Raw genomic sequence first — 23,173 nt, 5'->3', positions numbered from 1 at the left:
GCCACAAAAATGTTACCGTAATGCAGTTGGTATTCAGTCCTTTCTGTCAGCATTGCCAAGTCTGGCTTTTATTTATTTATTCATTTTCACAAGTCTCATGTTTTTCAGGCATTCCATAAAGCCTCGGTGTTTACAGGCATCTTACTCATCTGAGAAGCTCAGCTTCCAGTTTTTAAAGATCTGCTATTAGCCCTCACGGACAGGGAGGAAGCAGGAACTTGTGATGAGGCTGATCCTCACAGGCAAAACCAGAAGGCTCATAAAACCCCACATTTAAAAAGTCAAATATGATTTTTTTAAGAGGATCTCATGAACTGGGTCTCCCATTTATGTGTCTCAAGTGCCTGGCATAGACTCTACTAATGATCGCCTGGGTCAGACCGTGATGTGAGTGCAGAGGTGCTGTTAGATGCAGAGAGCTCTGCAGCACTCGGATGGATTCGGGGAAGAATCCTCTTTCCATTTATTATATTCCTGTTTTAACTTCATGGCCTAAGCCTTGCCCTGTGCACCCTGTTTACTGTGTGTTTCATAAAGGCCAGAGGACTCATCCTGTTGCTCTGAAACTGTTTAGCCCATCTTTGGCTGGATTTACTGCTCAGGAAGAACAAACGGTTGCTAAGGAAAGTGCTGTATTTAACACAAGAGCTAGGCTGGATTTTTTTTCGAACAAACAGATAAGAGCCAGCAACTCTGAGCTTGGCGTGGACTTTTGCCGTTTTGTTTGTTGCATCACCCCATTGTCTTCTCTATCCCTTATTTTTTTAAATTTCTTTGTTACAGCATTTCACAACCCACAGCCTGGATACTGTAAGTCCTGAAGGAATGCACAGCATAATGAATACTGCATGATCACAAAACAGTTCACCTCGTGCAAAGCCATAGCTGAAAAGATGCAGCATGGCTGTTTCCCAATCGTTCCTGCTTCACTGGTTTCTTTGATTTGGAGAAATTCTTTCAGCCTCTCCTCGCAGGGGCTACTGAGTGAGAGAGGAAGTGTAACCTTTCTCCACCCAGCAACAAAAATGCAATGGTTTTGGAGCACTTCCCATTTCCATGATGTCTCTGTACAAGGCAGCACAGAAGTTAAACTGGCCTGTACCTCCTTCCCCGGCTGCAGGCAGGGGAACTGTGCTACAGAGCTGCTGGATGACCCACACATCCAGCACATGGAGAAACGAGCCCTGCCTCGTAGGAAAAGCAGCTTTGCCAGACTGCTGGGGCCAGAACCTGTTCTGGTTAATAGCAGAACTTTTTAATTTGGGGATTTTTAGCAGCACTTCCATATATCGAGATACTAATTAATGGCTTATTTTAAAAGGTCAGGTTGTTGAGTTTCTTATTTTGTAAATTGGGTTTTTGAGAAGCACTTCCACAGACCAAGATATTAATTAACGGTTTATTTTTAAAAGTCAGGTTGGCATTTTTAAGTGCCTCATTTCCGCGGCCGTTCCCGGTAGGACCAGGGCAGCAGGGAGAGCCCGGCTCACCGCGGGCTTCGCAGCTCAGCGGCCCCACGCGTGCCCCGCGAGCTCTTCCCGGAGAGCGCGGGCGGGCCGGGGAACGGCAGCGCCGGGCGGGGCGAGCCCCGGCCCTGCCCCGCGGCCCGCTCCGGCCCCGCTGCGCCGCGCTGGCGGCCCGGGCGGGCCCTGCCCGCGGTGCCGCCCGGCCGCTCCCCGCCCGTCGCAGGGGCTGACGCGGCGGCGCCGGCGCAGCTCCGGCCCGAGAGCGGCGGGGGCGGAGCGCGGCCCAGGCGGCGGCCGGGCTGAGCCGGGCGGCGCCGCGGGCAGAGGTGAGCGGGGGGCGGCGGGCGGCGGCCCCGGCCCGCCCGGAGCGCGGCCCCGCGGAGCGGCGGGGCCCGGGCGCTGCCAGCGCGGGGCCGCGGGCGGGCGGGCGGAGGCCGCGGGGCGCCGCGCGTGGCTGCGCTGCCTCCCGGCCCTGCCGGCGCTCCGGCCTCCTGCCCTGCCCGGCCGGGGGTGCCGCGGGGCTGCGGCCGGGCCTGCGGGAGCCGCGGGAATCCAGGCACGCTGTGACTAGGCTCTCCCTGACTAGGTGCTGTGAGAGCTGGCGCGTTGATGGGGTTGGGAAGCTGTATTAGGGAATTTTCAGGTGTTGCAAGAGCTTTGTTTGTCCGTCATTGGGCTCTCGACCCCACTCTGTCCCCAAGCTGTCTTCTCCCTGAGACTCGCAGTCTCTGCAGTGTAAGCACGGAGCTTATCTGCTCCTGTACTAATTGTTCTCCCCTCCCTCAGCCCTTCCAAGCTGTGCTGGCCAGGAGGGACGGGGAGCTCAGCAGCAGCAGCTGTGGGTGCTGAGCCACAGGACAGGCACAGCAGAGATGTGTTGCTCAGCTAAAGGCTGCGTATAACTAGCGTGCTCATTTCCAAACTCCACCTGTTGTAGCCCAGGGTTCCAGCTCAGAAGAGAGATGGAATGCCTTTGGTAATACCCTCTTTTCATGTTGCTAGCACAAGAAGAGAAGTAATTTTTAAAAGCCGCAGGAAAATGTGTTTAATACTTGTAGAAATACACTCTCTCTTAAGGAGGGCCTACAGAAAGCATCAGGAAGACCCTTGACCTCAGACACATTCAAGGACCTCAGATGAAATACTAGTTTCTGTTCCCTTCACAGAGCTTGCACAGCAAAGTTTGATGGACTTTGTTTCAGCTATTTCCGTGCTTCTGCCTTGCAGAGGTAGTCAGGAAGGAAAGGGACAAAATCTGAGTCACATTTCATTAAAATCAGTCTAAAGCCTGAAGATTAAAAAATATTTATATCTTTATGCTTTGCTTATAGAAAAGGATCTTTGGGTTCTTTAATCTAGAAAATTTCCATCTCTGATTTGTGACAGTATGTCTCTTAAAAGTTCTGTATCTAATATATATATCTCCATTAATCCAAAATTAGCCTAATGGAGGATGTTTCTGTAAGTAAATTCTATCACCTTGCCAAAAATAAATGTAGTAGTTATGTAGCCAGCTAGGTGAGATTGTGAGTTCCCAGAAGTGCTGGTTGAGAGAAGAGACCGTGGTAACTGTAGGAGTTGAAACTTTGCAGTGTGACCATGAGGTCACCAGCTGCATGTCCTGCTCTGTTCCTCTGAGTCAGTAACTTCGGACTTTGGCTATTTCTGTATGGTCTTGTGCTAATGAGTTATGTTGTGTCAAAGTGCCTTTCCCTAGGGCTTGCTTCACCTCTGGGACAAAATGTTTGCTTAACAGTTCACAGAACTGTGCTGGTCAGGAAAGAAAGAGAAGAAGGGATAGTTGCCAGTGCTGTGAGTCTGCTTTTGCATGTGCTAATTGAGTAATTTCAGACTTCCTGACCTTATCAGCTTAGCTCTGGCCACGTGGTGGTTTGAGGAGAGACACCCTTCTCCAGCTTCCTCTGTCTCTTCCAATTTTGGATCCTGCTTGGCGGAGGGAGGGCATCTTCTTGCACAGCATATCTCAGCTGCACACCATAGTTTCAGGCTGGCTTTCTCTTTCCTCCGTACCTCCTGTCCTTGGGAGCTGCCCAGGCCTCCACTGGGAAAGGCTGAGCTCTGGATGTTGTAAGAACTGCCTCCCACGGGAGCAGGTGATGCATGAATTACTCCTGCCTGCACAAGGCCATGCTCTCACAGCTGTTCACTTTATTTACATTACTGATGCTCTTAGAAACAAGCTTATTTAACAGAAAAATTTCCATGTGTCTCTTGACCCACTGGGCACCCTGATGCAGCCATAGATGGCTTGTGGTGATTTAAGTAGGAAGGAGCAGCTCTTCTGCAGTGCTGTGGGTTTGTTCTGCAGTTGTGTGGGCGAAAGGCTTCTATGGTCTGACAGTTCAGGTGTCAGCTAGAAACCTTTGGTAGCATTGTTAGCAGCATTTGATGGGATTACTTTCCCCATTCATGTGTTTTTCAGTTAAAACCTGGGGTCTGTAAAACTGTCAAAAATAAATAGGACTGCCAAGGACTAATGAGGGATTAAACTAAGAGGCTTGTAATTGGGTGAAAGATGAATGTGAAGTATCTTTTACAGTGCTCCACTGAAGGTGATGTAAGTTTCAGCCATGTAAGTTGCAAATGGAGCGATTGCTGATTGATCTCAGGAAAATACAGTGTGTGTGTGCGTGCACTGAATTTGTTACTCATAAAGGATTGAGGGCCTCATGTTCCTCCATTCCCATGCAAGTGTGCAGTGCTTGATGTCAGGTTGCTAGAGTCATGTTTGCTTGTATCTTACCAGAGCCCTTGGGATAAGCATTCTGAAAACTGAGTGGTTCTCAAACGTATTTTTTAAAAATTCAAGTATAAAGCAAATCTATAATCTAGAATCTGCCATTAATATAGAGGTGTAACAGTCTGGGGTTGTCTTCATCCAGTGCAAAAGAGATTGTGCCATTTAATATTTAACCATTTGCAGATAGTATGTCAAACACAGCTAAAGGGGTGAGTTAGAGTAAATTTCCTTCACTTTTGGTGTTTGGGATGTGTACATCTTGGGCTTTTTGAGTCTGAGGTTTCTGGTGTAGTACTGCATCCTTGTGCAGTCACACAGCACAGAAACCTGGCTACCTCCACTGACGGGCTAAACAGCTCTGTTAGGGGTGCAAGTTCCTCAGTTCAGAGGTTTTTCATCTCTGTTAATGAATAGGGGACATATTTCACTTCAAGTTTTTAAACTTTGGGCAGTGCTTGCTTTATGTTTGGTTTTACAGTGCTCACTTCAGTTCCTTTTCTAGCAGCCCTTTTCTAAGCTGTCCTTTCGTCTTGCTGGTTTATGGTGCCAAGTAAACTCCTGTAGCACTGGTGGAAAGTAAGTTCGTCAAGCAGCATCTTTAATTAAGTATTTGCATGTGGATCATCTTTTGTCATTCTAAGTAACACTGCTGTTAGAAAAGTGAACTGTTTTAGCTCCTAGGTCTTGGCTCTTTGGAGGCCTTACTTTAAGGGGATCCAGACTCAAAACTGATCGTGTTTGAAAAGGGAGAAGGGATGTCAAGAAAACTTTGTGTGGATTAAATGGTTTACTCAAACTTTATTTACACTTTAGGGAGAAACTTTTTTGTACAGAATAATTGTATAATGTGGAAAAAATTGTTTGGGCATCACAGACAAACATGAAATATTTTCTAATCCTGTAAGTTAAAATTAAAGCTTTTTTTATGGTCTAAGTTAAAAGTTAAACAGAAGAACAGGTAGGTAAAGTAGCTTTCCTAACATCTTCCTTTGTTGCAGTTTAAAGAAGCTGGATTTCATGACATTAATGAGCAAATTATCTATTTCCATTGCTGTTGCTATTATGTTGAAATGGTGGCATCAGTGTCTCCATTCAGGTTTGCTTTGGGTCTTTTCTGTTACCAGGACTTAGCTTTGCTAGAATCTGATGCAGTGTTTTTCCCTGCTATGATCATGAGTTCAGTCTCCTCTGGGCAGGGCAGTGGCAGCTGTAGGAATTTCAGATCCTGCATAATCCATGGCCATTCAGAGAGCCTTTTGCTATGTCTGAGGCAGTGTCTGTGGAGGCTGTTTGGCTTGGCTGTGAGAGAGCAAGGAGAAAGGTGATGACTCCAAATTGTTCAGGAGTGTTCTTAAAAGCTGACAGGCATGTGGCACCTATTGCAGAGCCTGAGAAGATTGAGCCCTTGCCTTCATCTGCTGTCCTCTCCTTGGAGTGCTCAACACTGCAGAAGCTCCTTGTGTATGGGGCTGTGTTGAGAATGTCGAGATTCGCCTGGGTTTGTTTGTTTTACCTGGATGAAATGTGTCTGGAATAAGCTGTCCTAGCAAGCCTGTGGTTTGGCTGTTTACTGAGGCCACTCAAGGAATGCTTTGTATATAGGAATGTTTTTGTAATAGACAGACACAGAAGAGTTGGTAGTGGAAAAGCAGGCGTAAATTGTATCTAGGGTAGAGAAATATGGGAGTGCTAGACGAGCAAGTTCAAAAAAATTTGTGTCATGAGATGTTATGTCCTGATTTTTCTGATAACTGAGTTGTGTGGTGAGTAATAGAGGGTTACAAAAGAGCTAGGCCCTGTTGCAGTGCTTTTATACTGTTAAGCTGTGCTCTCCATCAGTGGAGGTAGCCAGATTTCTTTCTACATTGTCAGTCCAGTGAATTCTGGACAGTTTTCTGTGTGATGGGAATATCTTACCCAAGTGATAAATTATATTCTTTGTCCTCTATGCATTTTCACTCCACTCTCACTCCTCCACAAAAAAACCCCAAAAAAACTCAACTGCTGTTTGTGTCTAAGATGAGTAGAGTAAAAAATGCAGAAGAGCTTCATAAGGCAGACTTTGAATACCTGGTTTTGCAACTGTCATTCATACTTTCCTTAAATGTCAAAATTGTTAATGTTTTATGTTTATTTATAGACTCCTTTGTTTTGAGCTACACATGCCTATGTGTAATGATTAGGACAGACATAGCTAAGGCAAAACTTATAATAGTCTGTAAGTCAGAATAATTCTGATAGAGGGGCAGGACAAAGTCCTTTTCTGAACTTGAGAAAAATACAAACTTGTAAAATACAGGATGGGATGTACCTAGTGATGCTGGGACAGTTTGCAGGAAGTGCACATGTTGTGCGTGCTGCTTTTGCCATCCCCTTGAGTTTCTGGATTCTTCTAACTTCTAATTAATATTTTTATCTATGTAGTGAAGATAAGCAGATATTACAAGACAAACAGATATTACTATGCAGGCGTTACACTTGTTACGCTTGTGTATTCTCAGATATATCCTTATTGAACGCTTTGAGATGCAGGTTTTTTAGTGGGGAAATGAGTTTTAGAGATGATTAGCTGCTGTGCTGCAGTTGGTACTGCTTTGTTAATGCAAAGATAAACACTGATTATGGAAGCTGATAGTGGTGGTGTCATGCAGAGTGAGGTGTTGCTGTATATAGAGAGCAATTACTTCAGGAGTAAACTGTGTCATTCTTTATCTAGTCAGAGAATCAAAATTTCTGTGGGTGTTTGTGTTTTGCTGTTCCTTTAAAGGAAAACTGTGTGAGGCTGTGTTTTCAGAGGCTGCTCACGTTTATTGCACAAGAGTAAGGGCTCCTTTGTACAGTGCTGATGGTGTGGGGTACCTGCACATACTTGTTGATAACCTGGACTTCAGAGTTTTGTTTTTCAAAAGCCTTTTGCAGCAAGCTGGTTAACTGTGCTTGCCCGAGGTGTAGGCAGTGAGAGAGGTTTAACCTCAGGCTAGAGAGTCATGAATTACATATGGGGAGCATGGGATGGGTGGGAATTACCTGTTTATTGCCCTACCTCTAGGGAAGGTAAATGAGGAAAGCCTGTTTACACACTGAGCCCTTGCAGCCAGTATTTGTTTTTCCTTTTGGTGGAAGTGAAAATGTCTTAGGGACCGGGGTTGTGATTGGAGGAGGGATGGAATTTTAGATAGGCATGTGGCCTGAGGAATGTGCCTTACTGTTTTGCTATTATGTTACAGTCCAGATAACTCTGAATTCATTTCCCTTACTCTTTCAGCTGTTTTTGAAGATCATAATGCAGCAGAAAAATGAAAAGCCATAAAAGACATTTGCTTTGGCAAAGAAGTCATCTGCTGTCTCAGTCTGGAAGATGGACCACTGGTTTTGGGAAGCTTGGGAAATAATGCTTCAAAAAGCAAGTTTTCCTAACTTAGAAGAAAAGACAGAGTGCCCAACTATTTGTGAATTTAAATCACAACAAACTGTACAGAATACTGTGGTGCAGAAGGAAGACACTTGATCTCCAAAGCAGGTGGGCTCCTGTTGTGCTTCTAAATGCAGAAACCTGTCCAAAACCTACTGTTGAATTATACAGCTTTCCTTACAAAACTACTGAGAGCGAAAAGATCCTGTCCCTATCATGAAGCTGAAAGCTCGTCTGGAGAAGCAGTAAAGAAACTCAACAATGAATCCTTTCAGAGTGAAGATCCCTTGAATGAAGAATTTAAAACTGTTGCTGTTCTCAATAGCATCTCTGGCCATATCCAGTATGTCTCATGTGGCTCGCTGGAAGGTGCTGCCTTACCTGTAAAGAAAGGTGGTTTTGTATATAGCGTGGAGGAGAGCAATAATGATGAGGGCAACACAGTCCTGGTAGTTTTAAACAACTATAAAAGGAAATGCTGTTGCAAAGGGAGTGGAATGGAACTTGTGGCCCCTTGACAGCTCTAAAGAGGTCCAAATTTAACCATCATACTGTAAAAAAGAGATTTTTATTTATGATGCATAAGAAACTTTCTATGGTTAGGTTTCGGTATAGAATTATAAAATTCCCGAAACTTCGAGCAAGAGGCAAAACTTGCAAATTAAGAAAAATCAAGCGAAGGTGGGTGCAGAAAGTTACAAGGGACCATCAAGAAACGCTTCAGCGGGATTTCGAAGGTGGATTGTGTAATTTGTTTTCCTCCTGGAAATCTAAAAGTAAGCGTCTTTGGAAGCGATACAGCTTATCAGATATGAACAATAATACACCCAAATCTGTAGGAGCGGAGAATGAAATAAGTGCACCTGAGATCTGCCACACACAGGATGTGTCTGCTGAGCCGTGTTGTGAGGATCCAGAATCCAGAAGGCAGGGTGGCAGTGTGGATGCTGTCCCACCAGAACTGCATGTTAGAGCTTCTCCAGAGGCAGAAACCTTGCACCAGGTGGAGACCAACGGGGCTCTTGCAGAGGATTATTGCTCTGACATTGTTGTCTCTGTGACAGGAAAAGAAGTTGCTGTTTCAGATCAAGATGGTGCAGAATCCAAGGAGGTTGTGGGTGTAGATGGAATGACTCTGTTGCAATCCTCCTTGCAGGATTCTGATGTCAGTGAGAATTTTGCAAATGGACCTTTATCCATGGAGCTGACACAGAATGAGGACAGCTCTAGCCAGATGGAAGTAGAAGGCTCCTTAAACCTGGACATTTTTAGTTCAAAATTGCTAGATCACCCTTATTGTAAAAGTCCTCTGGAGGAGCCTTCACCAGAAAGCACAGGACTGAAATCAGGAACTCGGAAGGGAGGCAAAAGGAACAGTCAGAAAACTTCCCGGGTGGCTGATGAGCAGTTGGCAACGTGGCTTTGTGGTATACCTTTAAAATATCTTAGGGCACCCAGGAGTTCCTGAAAACTGCTGCGTGTATTGTGGAGTTTATATATTGTGTTAAATCCTTTATAAAACTGGTTTCTTACTCTGAATTGTAAAGGTCACTTAGCATAACATTTGATTAAATGAGGCTGCAAAGAGGAGAGCTGCATGAAGTAGGGACAAATGAATGTTTATCTGACAAGCTATTTTAAGATTATTTTGTTTTAGAGAATACAATGTAGTTTAATTGGAATCTGCAGGAAATTGTTGATAGAAATTTTAAATGTCTTATCATGTGGAATCAGAAGGTTCATGTTTTTAACTGGTTGACAATTGTTATTCTTAATTTGTTTTTTGAAAATCTAATGCTTCCTTCTATCTTTCTACTCTCTTCTCTTGCTCACTAAATCACTTAAACTTAGGTTTTAATAGCCAAATACTGTTCATTGTCCCTTAGTTTTCTCTCCAGTTGTTCATAGAGTAAGTTTAATGAATCCTATGAGACAATATTTTTTAAAAAACTGGTCCTAGGAAAGGTTCAGCAAAAAGGCTTTAGTGTTTTTTTTGTGCTATGCTGAGCATGCAGTATTCGATAGTCTCTCTAAAGAGAAGCATGATAAAAATAGTAATTGGTGTCTTATTTATGTGTAGCAGCTTTTTACAGACAGAGTAAGGAGCAGTAAGCTAACACGTTGTGCCATCTTGTAGCATCAGTGTAACTTCAGAGATGTTCTGATAACTTCCTTTGGAAAAATTAGCTTTTTAGAGTCCCATAAACTTAAAGCTGGTGTCAATGGGTGTTAAAGGAATTGCTTGAAGTTTGATGTGCTCTGATTTTTCTGCCTGTTTATCCTTCAATGTTGCAATTGATTTCTCTAAAGCAAAATGTGAAGAAGGAGAGAGTGAACTCCAAGAGAGGAGTTAGCTCTCTACATCTGTATCTGTACAGATATCTGTTAGTGTGGGAGGTGTACCTCTGTCACTGGCTTTATGTGATCCCGCAAGGACCAGATGCCCTGTGAGAAATTGAGAGAAACTGTGGTAACCCAGGGAAGAGATCACTTCTGCGATGGAATTTAAAAGTTTGTCCATCAGAAAAAGAGGTGTAGTCCTTCTATAAAAGGCAAGAGCCAAGGTTGTGTCAGGGTGGCAAATGTTAAAGTTTTGCGGTCTGATAGTATGGTATTTCTGCGCTTTCTCAGCTGAAAAGCTGTAAAGAAGAATTTTAGTTGTGGTGTAACTCTGTACAGGAGTTCTCATGTGTTTAAGAGTGTTGTTAATAATTAACTGCACCCTAAAAGATAGTGCTAACCTGGCAGAAGTTCCTGGGGTAGAAACATGAAGGAGGTGCAAGTGTTGGGGCTGCTCTGGGTTTTGAATTTCTCTGCAGCAGCTGAACTTGACGTTAATGGGCTGCAATGCTTAGCGCATTCAGAAGTGCTATTATGTATCCAACAGCCCATGGTAAATCCTGTTCATGATGGGTATCTGATTTTGCCCCAGGGCTGAACTTGGTATTCTCTTCCTTGAGTTAAATCAGCCCAAGTGAGGTCAGTAGTGCTGGAGGTTTGGAGCTTTGCTGCTCTTAGCTGGAATGACAAGAACAGTCCTTCCTCTGTGCATTAGTAAAAAGTCTTTTAAATTTTTACATATTTAGACAGAATAAGGTTCACTCATAAGCCCCATGCATTGTCTAGCTAGACTTCTAGCCAGAGTGAGAAACATCTTCCTTGACACAGTGTACTAAGATGTAAGGGATAAAAGCTGTTAGGCAAAAGTGTGGTAGAGTTGCAAGAAGGTTCTTTTCCCATGAAGAATGCTTCGTGGTGGTTTGATCTTGTTCTTCAATCCTTCCTCCCTTCCTTCCTTCTGTCACACTTCTTGTTATATCTTCACTGCTATTCTCAGCTCATTGTATTTTGGGTTTTTTCTTGGTCTCTTTCCTTCAGTTTTTAGTCTTACTGCTGATCTTCTGGCACTTTTTCTGTCCAGTCTTTCTCTTGTCTTGCTTTCTCCTATCCTAGGAAATGTTCTTAAAACTTTAGTAAGCACACAGTGTCTTATCCAGTGGTGCTCTGCAATCTCACCCCACCCTCAGAAGAGTCCTGGACTTTGGATTAATGCAGTTTTCCTGGACTCTGATCTCAGATCCAGCTTTCTGTACACAGAACACATGTTTTCTGCTGCATCTGAAATTTTTTTTTCAGAGAGCTGGAGAACTTGATCTTCTTTCAAGTGTTGAAATCCCGTTCTCCATTCTCTTTCATTTGCAGAGTGGTTTTGGATGCTCATGTGGAATTTATATCTCCAGTGTTCCAGTCTTGTGTTTGAAGAAAAAAAAAGTCTATTTCCTAGGTTTTTCAATTCTTCCAGCATTCATCTCTTGATTTTCCAAGTTAATATCTTTTTCTGGTGTGGTTGCTCAGTGTTTTCCTGGGCAATGACAGACTGACATGGTTGTCTGTGTCACCTTAAATGCCATCCCTAGGAGACAAGGGTAAAGGAGTTAAACTTGCTGGGAGTCTCTGGCGCCTTTTCCGTGCACTGTGGTGCAGCAGCGGAACTGAGCAGGCTGCAAACACTGCCAGCTCCAGCTGCCTGCATTTGAGGGGAGTCATTCTGCCTGCCATAAGGACAGGATACTGGCTTTTCAATGAAACCTGTTGCAGGAACTGATGGCTTTTCACGTTGCAGTAAAATGATTTAAAATGCTAATTGAAGCAGGGAAGGGGATGGATTCTTCTCTAGCACTGGTATAATTAGTTTGCTGTGGATATGTATGTGTATGGCAAGAACAGGGGCTGATCTTTTCCTGTGAAGCTGAGTGATCAGATTCATGCATTTTTATTTTTGTCTTTATTTCCCTACCCCCGCTTTTATTTTATGTTGCCAATTTGAGCTTAGTTTTTTTTTTTTAATATGTACTTGCCATGTGTGGTGGTGCTGCATGTTGGTCAGGTGCAGAATGACTGCTGCTTGTACCTGTAAGAACTGAGAGCTTTATTGGATTGGTGAACTCAGGAGCTTTTTATATGTTTGCACTTAAATTTTTCTGGTATATTTAAAGGATTCCTAGATGAAGTTATGAAGAAATATGGCAGTTTAGTACCACTCTGTGAAAAAGATGTCATGGGAAGATTAAAAGAAGTCTTTAATGAAGATTTCTCCCATAGGTGTGTAGCAGTATCATATTGTACACTTGGTAAAGAGCAAATCACTTGCATTGCTACTGCTGTCTAACAGCTAGCAGAACAGAAACCATTTGACATGACCTTGCCTTGATTTTTCTCTGCCTTTTCAATCCTGTTTTAGAAAACCTTTTATCACCAGGGAAATCATGAAGTATCGGGAAAAACATCCAAAAACCTCCACTTGCAATTTCCGGGTCTTCTATAATAAGCACATGCTAGATATGGATGATTTGGCTACACTGGAAGGCCAGAACTGGCTGAATGACCAGGTCAGAGATGCTTGGTGTTTATTTTTTAGCCCATTTATATTAGAATTCCAGTTGTATACCTTCTGCTGGCGTTACAGGTGGGCTGTCCTTGCTTTACACTTCACAAGTTAAAGGAGTGGTGGGCAGCCTTTACAGTGACAGGTGCAGTAAGTCTGGAAGCTGGGAGGTGTGACAGTTAGACTGTTTCCTTTTGAACAAATGATGTTGGACTATTTTGATAAAATAGTGGCTACTTATATAGGTTTTAGTAACTTTCCCCATCCTGAAGCTTGAGCAGATTACAAGAATGACAGAGTGAAACAGCAAACTGTGGCCCACAGCCAAAAAAACAGGAAGGCTGCAGAGCCCAGGGCATGCACTAGTAGATTTAAATTGAATTAAACTACATTTAAGATTGAGGCAGACTTCAAGCAGCTAGTTACAGTCTCTCTCCAGGATGACCACTATTAGTTGCAGAGTGCTTGTCCTTCAGACAATGTGGCTCTTAAGGCTCTTCTCCATATTGCTGATTTAAGTGGCTAGGGGCCTATGTTTTATGGGCACTTGTGAATTTGGGTCTTAGAAAATTGTGATGTATGTATTTAACTATTTACTAACTTTTTCAGATAATTAACATGTATGGTGAACTCGTAATGGATGCAGTCCCTGAAAAGGTGAGGGGGTTTTGTTATTACACCAATGTACCTAATGAGAGATGGAGAGGGGAGGGTGAAACTTTGCACATTTCAGATATAGAATCAGGATTCAACTCAACAATGGCCTGAGTGGTTCCATTATAATTTGTTATGTGCTGCTCACATTTTCTACCTTTCCTTTTCCCTTTTCAGTGCTGTTGCTCTCGTTTCAGGGACTGACTGTATTAGCTCTGCAGGTGGTCTCTGTGGTAGCCTAATGTCAGTGATGTACCTATAGAAGACACGTGCCCTGTTTTGGCCCATCCCACTCTCTTTACTTCCCTAGAGGTTTCTGTTTCCAGCTTATCTGCTTCTCAAGTGCTGTATTCATGCCTTTGCTCACCAGCCTGGTGTTTCAGCTGAAATTTTTGATGGAGATGGATTTCTGCTGAGATGACAAACCATGAGTGTTAGCATCTGAACCATGCACATGTGCTGCTTGCACTCACCCTCCCGCCCACCTCGTAGCTGTGGGGGCTGTAACAGCTCAAGCTGTGTCAGCTGCCTGCCTGGTGAATGTGAATTTGTGTGGAGCTGCTTGGTTTCTTGGCAGTATTGACTCTGCAGGACTCTGTTTTGTGCATCCTCCTCAGAATGCTTACAGCTTTGCAACTGCAGTGCCTGACTGTTGGTGGCAATTGAGAAAAAGAAAGCAAAAAAAAAAGTAATCAAGATAACATCCCCCCACCACCACCATTTTGCAACTAAATTTGCAGGAGTGACAATTATAAAAACCCATCTGTTTAGGGACAGAACAGTTTTCAGGTGAGACCACAAAGGAAGAAGTAAACAAAGCCATTCTTAGATGAGCTCTGCACAATGTAACTAGTAAAATCTTCAAGCTCTGAAGAAAGAGCATTGTTGCTTTGATTGGAGGTGATGGTGATTCTTCATTAGTATTCTCCATATTTCCTGAGTGTGCTAGGCTAGGGGTATTGGAGATTGTATCTGTTTGCTTGTGTCTGCTTTTTCTTCCTCGTGCATAATTGAAATCCTCATGGGAGATTTTGTGCTGGCACCTCAGAATGTGGTTTTGAAGTCTGTTGGCATAGCTAATGGCTATTAGACTGTGTTCTCAGATGCTGAATTTTTCTAACTTTTTTTTTCAAGTAACAGCTCAAGCCTTCTACCACCTCTACACTAGCATAATTATTAAAAACAGATGTTGCAGATTTCTATTTGTATTAATCTGTTAGTATAATTACAAGAAGCTAAGCACAGGAAATAATAGTGTTAACTTGGAGCTAATTTTTTTTTTTATAAGCCTACATTTTTTTCATATATGTTGGTTTTCACTTACCAAATGGATCAGTCATACCTTAAAAAGTATTTCTCAATAGCAGAATATTGTTCATATCATAAGAGTTGAACGCCAAAGACAATGTTGTTGGGCTAAATCTCATAACTGTTTTGATCAATTTTCTTCTTCTGAGTCTCAGCTTCCAGCAACTAAAGCCAGAAGTTACTCCCTTCTCCACCACCCCTGCTTTTCCAGTCCAGTGTTCTCTTCCTTGACCCCTGTAAAGAACAACAAAAACTAACTCCTTGTCCTGGTGTTTTTCTCCCAAGTCTGTCCCCAGCAAAAAAATTAAACATGGTATGCCTGGAGATACAAAAATGTAAATATAAATGCTGCAGTGGCTCACATGATATATTATAGGGAAATAAGGCTTATTTTATTAGCTTGCTGAAGAACAGTAAGAGTTGAGGTTTGGCAAAGCCTCTGTTTGTCCCTACTGGGGTTCTGTTTCTAAACCTACATTAAATATTGCCTCATTACAAGTTGTTTTGTATAAATTATCCTGGGGGAAGGGGAATGACTGTGCATGAAAATTTCTGTGCTCATTGCTCCTCTCTCTCTCTCTCTCTTTTTCTTTTTAGGTTCATTTCTTTAACAGCTTTTTTCATAGACAGCTTGTAACCAAAGGATATAATGGGGTAAAACGATGGACTAAAAAGGTACCTTTAATATGATGTCATCAGTGCTGGGGTTCTGCTGGTCTGGGCTTAGTCACTAACTTGAAGCTGGGTTACTGTGTGTTATTTGCAAAGGAGCTGTACAAAGGGGGAAGGGCTTGATGAAAATAGTAGTGTGGCACTACTCAAGTTAGTACGGGTATGTTGTACTTGGAATGGCTAAATCTTCAGTGGGAGGTTATCTCTTTGTGTATGTTCATGCAAGTTGTTAGTTTAACTGCAAGAAATGTCTCTTACTGCTCCTGACAGTGCCAGGTACACTAATCTACATGAGAGCGGACTTAGTTCTGGTTCTTCCTTTTATCTCAGCCTGGCATTCTCTGACAAAATCAAATTGTTACTCCAAGTAACACATACCAGGTACTAGAAAGCAAAAAAGAGACCCTCTTGACAAGAACAGAATTCACCTTGCATTCCAGAACCCACACCAAATCATGGGTGTGATATTTTCAGGGATAGCTAATGCAAAAAGAAATACTCTCTTTTTTCCTTTTTTTTCTATGAACATTTGCCCTTTCTAATAAGGGAGATGAGGCAAGACTAATCAAAGGCCGTGTTTGAATATATGATCTTTCTGCAGAAGTACTTAAATAGCACACATCTGTGAAATGCTAGAGATGAACTCATTATCCAAATATAAAATCTATTCATATAATTTATTAAAAATCTCTTTAAAGAGAGATGGAATATCAGTGCTTAATATTCTCACATATTATTTTTTAAACATTCCTTTTCTCCAGCAACCCAAGTTTTGTAAAAACTCCCAAAATTAAGGTAGATTCTGGAAATAGGATCTGTATTGTAGTTGCTGCTGAGAGGTACCTGATGAGACAGGACAATTTTTAGATATTTACACTTAAATTCCTGAAGAATCTCTCAAGCAAGAATGAGAACTAAGCAGTTTCTATGGGGAGGATTCTGTAGACTCCTTCATCCTGCAGTGTGCAGTTAAGGGGAATTTGTTTCTGCTCTTTAAACACACCAGAGTATTGCACCATGTTTTGTAAATGTTTTCTCCTGGGATACAGGATATCCTGTGCTGGCTCTGGCTGCAGTGGTTTCAGAGCTCCTGTTAGTGTCTGTCCCTTCTGATCACCCATCACACTGGCACTCCTGGTTCGCTGTCGTGACACAGAGCTGACTCTGCTCTCGTGGTGAAGTGAATCTGGGTTTCCACCACTCTTCCTGTACATCAGTTCATAACTAAAGACAAACTTTTGGCTGCCTGTTTCTACTCTTCTGCTGCAGGATTGCACACCTGCAGTAATCCCACAGCTAGGGCCACATGAGGACCCTTGAGTTTAGTGTGGCTCTGCTGTTACTGGACATCACAGAAGATGTAGTTCATTTCTCTTATTCCAGTTTTCCTTTGTGGTCTCAGCTTGCTGCTGGCTGACATCCCTGTGCTTCTCTCCAGGAGTGATGGATCAGTGTGCAGCGAGTGTGCTGTAATCCTGTCAGGAAGCAGTTTCTGCAGGTGGGAGCAGGGTCGATGCTTGTCACAATCAAAGAACTGTTGTAAGCCAGACTCGGCTGATAACTGCTGTGAATGCCCACACCTTTTTGTCTCTTCAACTTCCCATTGTTACTCAAGAAATAGACTTTTCTTTCCTACAAAAGACCTGCCCTTGCCAGTAGTGTTGCAATTATGTACTGTTCAAATTGCACAGTGCTTAAAAAAAAACAGGAAAAAAGCTTAGAAATCTTCCCACAGGATGAGTTCATTTAGTTCAGGATTCTATTTTTGCTTATTTTCTGGACTGTGCCACCAAAACCCCAGTAATTAGACACTTCTTTCAAGAGGAGCTAGGAGAAGGAAGATCATGAAAGGCCCTGGCTTGGCTGGCTTCCAAAAGCATAAGGGCTCATCTGCCATACAGACACCGGGGGTGTTGCATCTGATCTACTTGTTCTGTACTTCAAGACCTTTTCCCTTGTTTGCTTGCCTGTGACCACAGTACATCTGCTACAATGTTAGCTTTGAGAAAGGATGAATCTGCTCTACCTTCTTGCCCTCCTTTCCTCTGTTCACCAAAGCATCCTGCACTCCTCTGCTTTCCTCTGGCAAGTCCCAGAGCCTGTGTTAGAGCAGAAGGGGTCAAACTGCAAATTTGCTGGTTTTGTGGGGTATTTGTAATTACAGCCTCTTCATAGAATCATGGAGTGGTTTGGGTTGGAAGAGACCTTCCAGATCATCCAGTTCTGCCCCTCTGCCATGGGCAGGGACACCTTCCACTATCCCAGGTTGCTCCAAGTCCCATTCAGCCTGGCCTTGAACACTTCCAGGATTGGGGCACCCACAGCTTCTCTGGCATCTCACTACCCTCACAGGGTGTACACCTTCTGAATTTATTTCTTACATCTAAGAATTTCTTTCTTACATCTAATCTAAACCTGTCCTCTGTCAGTTTAAAGCCATTCCCTCCATGCCCTTGTCCAAAGTCCATCTCCAGCTTTGTTGTAGCCCATCAGGTACTAGAAGGTGCTATAAAGTCTCTACTGACCCTTCCCTTCTGCAGACTGGACAGCCCCAAGCCCTCAGTCTGTCTTCATAGCAGAGGTACCCCAGGCCTTTTTGGCTTCCTCTGGACCTGATCCAACACGTCCACCTCCTTCTTACATATGGAAGCTCAGAGCTGGACACAGCACTTCAGGTGTGGTCTCCTGTGAGAGCTTCAGTAGAAGGGCACAATCTCCTCCCTGACCTGCTGGCCTCATTGCTTGTGATGGAGCCCAGCATGCAGTTTGCTTTCTGGGCTGTGAATGCACATGGCTGCATTGTGTTGAGCTTCTCATCAACAGCCCCAAGGTCTGTCACCTACTCATTTCTATCAGCAGCTCTGATAGAAATGAGTGGTGCTCACGCTGGACAAGTGTCATTACTGAAGAGATGAAGAGCTAACCTAAACCGAGGCTCAATTTTATTGCCATCATTACCTAAGAAATCCCACTTCAACACAGATGTTGTGGTGCAACATGAGCAGGATTTTGTCACAAATACAGTAGTGATTAATTCTGATACTGTACAAGGTTCCTCAGCCACTTTCTGGACTGTAACTGTATTTTTGTGCCTGCTAATACGTTGTGTATTAGATAAATATGAAGAATATGGGGAAAGAGTGGAGGGGGCAAAATATTTCAGTTATGGAGTGGCAGAGAGGAAACTTGGATACAATTAATCTCTTGCTTTGCTTTCTGCCTTGGAACTCTGTAATATATGTTGTTCTTTTTGCCAGGTGGACTTGTTTAAGAAGACTCTCTTGTTAATTCCTATTCACCTGGAAGTCCACTGGTCCCTCATTACTGTGAACATCCCCAGTCGAATTATTTCATTTTATGATTCCCAAGGCATTCATTTTAAGTTTTGTGTAGAGGTAAGAGTGACAGCTGTGTCTGCAAAGTCTGAACTGTTTTCTTAAACAAACACACCCCCTTTGTTTCTGTTCAGCCATAAACTTTAAATGTGGTATGTCTGTCATTGTCTTGCTGTGTATGAAATGAGAATCAGCCTGTCCTGCTGAGGAGTCTGAAGCACAGAGCTCAAGGGTCACACCAGAGCCAGGAGCTGAGGTCAAACTGCCTATTGCCCAATTAGCCTGACCGTGTAATCAGCACAGCTTTGGTGACTCTGACTTGGCATTCCCACAAAAAGCAGGAGCTCAAAGCCTTGGGGAAGCAGAACCACCCCAGGAAGAGTGAGGGCATTTCTTTCATCTGTTAAGGGACTTGTGTTTAGGATAAATGATAAATTGTGGTCCTTTAGGGGATAGGTTGCCTGGGTGAGAGCACAGGACTGAAGATGCCAAAGTGTTGCCCAGTGGGGTTTATGTGTTACTGTGCTATTAACAGCGTGTTGCCTTTTTCCTTGTCCTGCATTGAAACGGGGTGTTGGCCTCTGGTTAGAACTCAGCAACTTTTCAGGGCTGCAACCTGAACACTGGAGTTAAATTATCAGTCTTCCTGATAAAGAACAGCCAGGAATTTTTTGCTGGGCTTAGCAAATTGTAATGACCCTCTTACAAAAGCTAATTTTGTCAACTTAATTGCTTGCTTGATGCAGCAGCCCTCTACTTTTAACTGTGTGTAGTTGTTGGCTTACTGAAGAGTAGTAATTATTGTACCCAGGAGAGTTCCCAGCTAGGACTTCTGAATGAAGACGGTATGCCTGCTGGCATTTGCTGAGGATGAAGCTAATGTTTGTCCTGGGAGCAAGAAATCTCATGCTCTCTAGCTTGTGAACGTGCAGCATGAACCAGCCATCCCTCTCATCAGCCCTATGGTCTCTTCTGCAGCCTTGCAACCTGATCTGTCCCATCCCATTGCACCTGAGTGTCTCAGACATGAGGAAATTTTATTTCTGCCTGTTGTAGGGGTAGGAGGGGAGCAATACCCCAAAATTCACTGTGATCTACACACTAAGGTGACTATTTCTGTGCTGCAGTGTTTAAATTGTGCTATAAATGCCCAGTCTGTTTATAGAGAAGTAAGATTTGCTTAACCCAAGACCATAGTCTCATTTATCTTGCTTCCTTCTCTTCGCTTGTGTCAGCCTATTTTTTTTCCTGTATGTCACTAAAACTCTCCCTGGAGCTTTGTTGATTAGCTGCAGAACTCGAGCATTTTGTATTGAGATTCCAGCAGGAAAATGCAGTCGTATTGAACGTAAGGGCCTTGGTGTCAGCCAGTAAGCCAGGAAAAAACACATGCCAGGCTGCTCTGTTTTTCTCTGCATGTCTGGGAGCACTCTGACCTTGTCCCTGGGTGCCACAGCTAGTCTAGTATGAAGTAGAGCAGTGTACAGTGTGGCTGAGGGGTGTTAGAGCTCCCCTTGATAGACTAAAATGAACCTTGATGGTAGAAGGCACAGTACCCACCAGAGTTCATTTCTTTACCTCTAGATTTTAGCTCATCTCCTAATGCTCACCTGAAATTTGTCCTCATTGTCAAAAGGATACCAACCAAGCAGTCAGTGTTTCTCTCCTGTTCTTTAGTGGGTGAATAATGTTGCTTTTTTTTTTTTTTCCTTTCTTCTTTAAAGAACATTCGAAAGTATTTGCTGACTGAAGCAAAAGAGAAGAATCGCCCCGAGTTCCTTCAGGGTTGGCAGACTGCTGTGACAAAGGTAAATGGCAGCACTTTGAGCCCTGGGGTCTTGTGGTAGATTATATGAAGCTGCTTCTAAATTCATATATTTGTACAAGTAGTAAATGGGTTCATGCTGCCCACATAGAGGGTACTGGGAGAGATGCAGGTAGTTACACATGGGAATTCCAGCTCTGTTGGTCATTCAGCTCCCACCAGGGCTTTAGCACGTTCTGCAAATGGCTTGGTGATCTGAGCCCTTCTCTGGACAATTAAATGTGTGCACAGTTAAGCCTGCAGCTGGTGTCCATAATGACACAAGGTCAAGGACTGACTGAGCTGGACACTCAGCTGCCCCCCTTCTCCTGAAAGGGCTGTTCTGAATGGATGGGCTTTGGAGCAGGAGGGAGCAGGCTGGTGTTGCTACTGCTGATATTTTATGTTTGCTATGGATAGAGGGCTTTGGTCTCCAGGGCTGTTTGTGGCACATTGCGTTTGATCGCAAGTAAACAAAGTCTGGCAACAATAAAAGGGAATAACTTGTGTGTAGTGTAAATGAGGGAATATGTAATTTGCGTAGCCATCCCATAATGGCTCCAAAGATATAAAACAGGTCATTGCACACTAGACATACTTCCAACAGCTCCCTCCTTGCACAGATTTATTTTTAGATGCTGATACAATGATAGAATGATTCTTCTCCGCACTCATGCACAACCTGTGCAGTCAGTTCATCCTCTGGCATTCTGTGAGGCAGAAGATCTGGAAGTTGAGAAAAAACAATTACTTTGCCTTTCAAGTGCCAGAGACATAATAGCACTAGTGATTGGGACTTTTTAGCTCTGCATATCAAAATTGAGCATGTTTGAGGAAATAATGAAGGTTGAAAGTTATCATTTGAGACTGCCTTGCTCAGTCCTGTTGCCTAGTGATGAACCATTTGTCATGTTCTCTGAAACCTTTTGGTGTGACTGGGGGAAGAAAGCCACTGCTGGTAGCATGGATGCTGAGAGTAATCTTCCTCTAGGCCTGTGTGACTTTGCTGATATAGTTTTGTCCTGTGTAAAGTAGATAATGCTGTACAAACATTTATTTAAACTAGTTGAGAAGCTGTTCTGTGTAGGTCACTTAAAAGAAAATAAACTTGTAAGTAAGACTTATAATTTATTTTCTGTCCTACACTATATATTTTTCTAAATATTAGGTGTTATTCTAACAAGGTGTTGAGTGTCACCTTGCAAAGTTCGAGATGAGAGGAAGTAATTACAATTCCAGTTTCTGGAGCTGCCAGATAGCTCTCTCTGAGCATGAAACAACTAATCCTTATGCTGAGTCTCCTTTTGGACTTTAAGCAGGAGTTAGAGAACGAAAGGATCTAAGTAAGTAAAAGGATAAGAATCTGATGTGTCTCTGGTTGTTTCCTTTCCTTTCAGTGCATTCCACAACAGAAAAATGACAGTGACTGTGGGGTTTTTGTGCTCCAGGTAAGAGTATTCTTATCTAAAAATCAATGGCCTGTATTGTTCATGTAGTAAATGTCCTTTTTTTCAACCAAGCCTTTTCCTTTTCCCCAGTACTGCAAGTGCCTCGCCTTAGACCAGCCTTTTCAGTTCTCCCAGGAAGATATGCCCCGAGTGAGAAAAAGGATTTACAAGGAGCTGTGTGAACGCCAGCTAATAGACTAATAAAATGCAGCCAACCTAATTTCTCTGGCATTTCTGACAAGTTGCAGCTGGTGTTTGTGTACTTGAATTTCTGAAAATTTCCATGGATTTTGAGCGATTCTCAGCTGAGTGGTGTGGCCACTGTTGTTACCTCAATCTTTTGCAAAGTTCTTTAACTGGCAGAACATAACAGAGCTGCCGTAGACTATTCCTAATGTCAGTTTGGTTCTCTTATGTTCTTTCCTGTATTTAATATTTATTATTTCAGCATGCATATAGGCAAAGCATGCAACTAAAACCATGAAACAGTAGATTTGGGGCACCTTTGAGGTGTAGCTAGAAATGACAAATACAGGTGAATTTGTTTGGAGAAATAAAGATGCATGATATGTTTTCTGATGCAATAATGCTTTGAATGTATCAAAAAAAAAATCAATGCCATAAAAAGAACAGCTAGAATGTATATGATAGTTCCATTGTCCCTGTTGTGGCTGTGTAATACTGGATACCACATTTTAGGGTGGCTAAAGTCATCTACAGCTTTAATTTGTGAAGACCCTTTTTCAAATAGTTCAAGTTGCTAATAAAGTTTGTTCTGTTAGCATTTCTCTGGCTGTCATTATCAGCCTGTCCCTATAGATAAAAAGCAGTCTTTGCACAAATAAAGCTTCAGCACTTGTCTGTATAATAGAAAGTACAGAAGTGTTCAGTCAGTCAGATGGATGGTAAGTTCCTAGATGCTGCAAAAGTCTCCATGATGTGTGCATTTAGGAGAATTATGAAACTGGCCCTGAAGAGTCACAGCTTAGATAGCAAGATAAACTCCTTGGCAGTAACTGTTTACATCTCAGATGGCTTTGAGTCATTTCTCAGATCCATGATATGCAGTGAAAATGTACCATTTCTCCCTTCAGCTCTGTCTTCAAAGCTTGTTGTCTTTAACCTCCTGTTGGCTTTTGCTTTTGTTCAAATGTAAATTAATTAATTTCTGTTGCATCTGCTGTTTGATTGTCTCGAACACCCCTGGTTTTGTGTGTGTCAGTAGCACCGATGGGTCTGGTTGGGAGTTGCAGCGCTTGTGGTGGGTGCAGTGCACACAGAGCGAGGTGATGTCACCCTGCTCAGAGGGGTGGGAGCCCACGAGCCCAGCCCTGACCTTTGCAGGGTTGTTGTACTGGGCAAAGGGTGAGTGAGAGGGGTGGATCTGCTGGGCTTTCACCTTGGTCTGTAAACTGTGATGTGCTCCTT

General features: G+C 43.1%; 1 protein-coding gene across 1 annotated transcript; it reads left to right on the top strand.

Annotated features, from left to right (window-relative positions):
- Positions 1–1,634: 1,634 nt before the first annotated feature.
- Positions 1,635–22,921, top strand: SENP5 (SUMO specific peptidase 5). The gene is made up of 10 exons (XM_030280052.4): positions 1,635–1,792; positions 7,493–9,066; positions 12,136–12,241; positions 12,381–12,528; positions 13,134–13,181; positions 15,084–15,161; positions 18,416–18,553; positions 20,218–20,301; positions 21,695–21,745; positions 21,836–22,921. Exons 2-10 carry the CDS (start codon positions 8,115–8,117, stop codon positions 21,944–21,946), a joined length of 1,716 nt encoding a protein of 571 aa, XP_030135912.4. The 5' UTR covers positions 1,635–1,792; positions 7,493–8,114; the 3' UTR covers positions 21,947–22,921.
- Positions 22,922–23,173: the final 252 nt, after the last annotated feature.

Source organism: Taeniopygia guttata, chromosome 9, assembly GCF_048771995.1.
Source record: "Taeniopygia guttata chromosome 9, bTaeGut7.mat, whole genome shotgun sequence".
NCBI classification, from domain to species: domain Eukaryota; kingdom Metazoa; phylum Chordata; class Aves; order Passeriformes; family Estrildidae; genus Taeniopygia; species Taeniopygia guttata.
The sequence above is the reverse complement of the archived record's forward strand: the minus strand, read 5'-3'. Positions and strand labels throughout refer to the sequence as shown.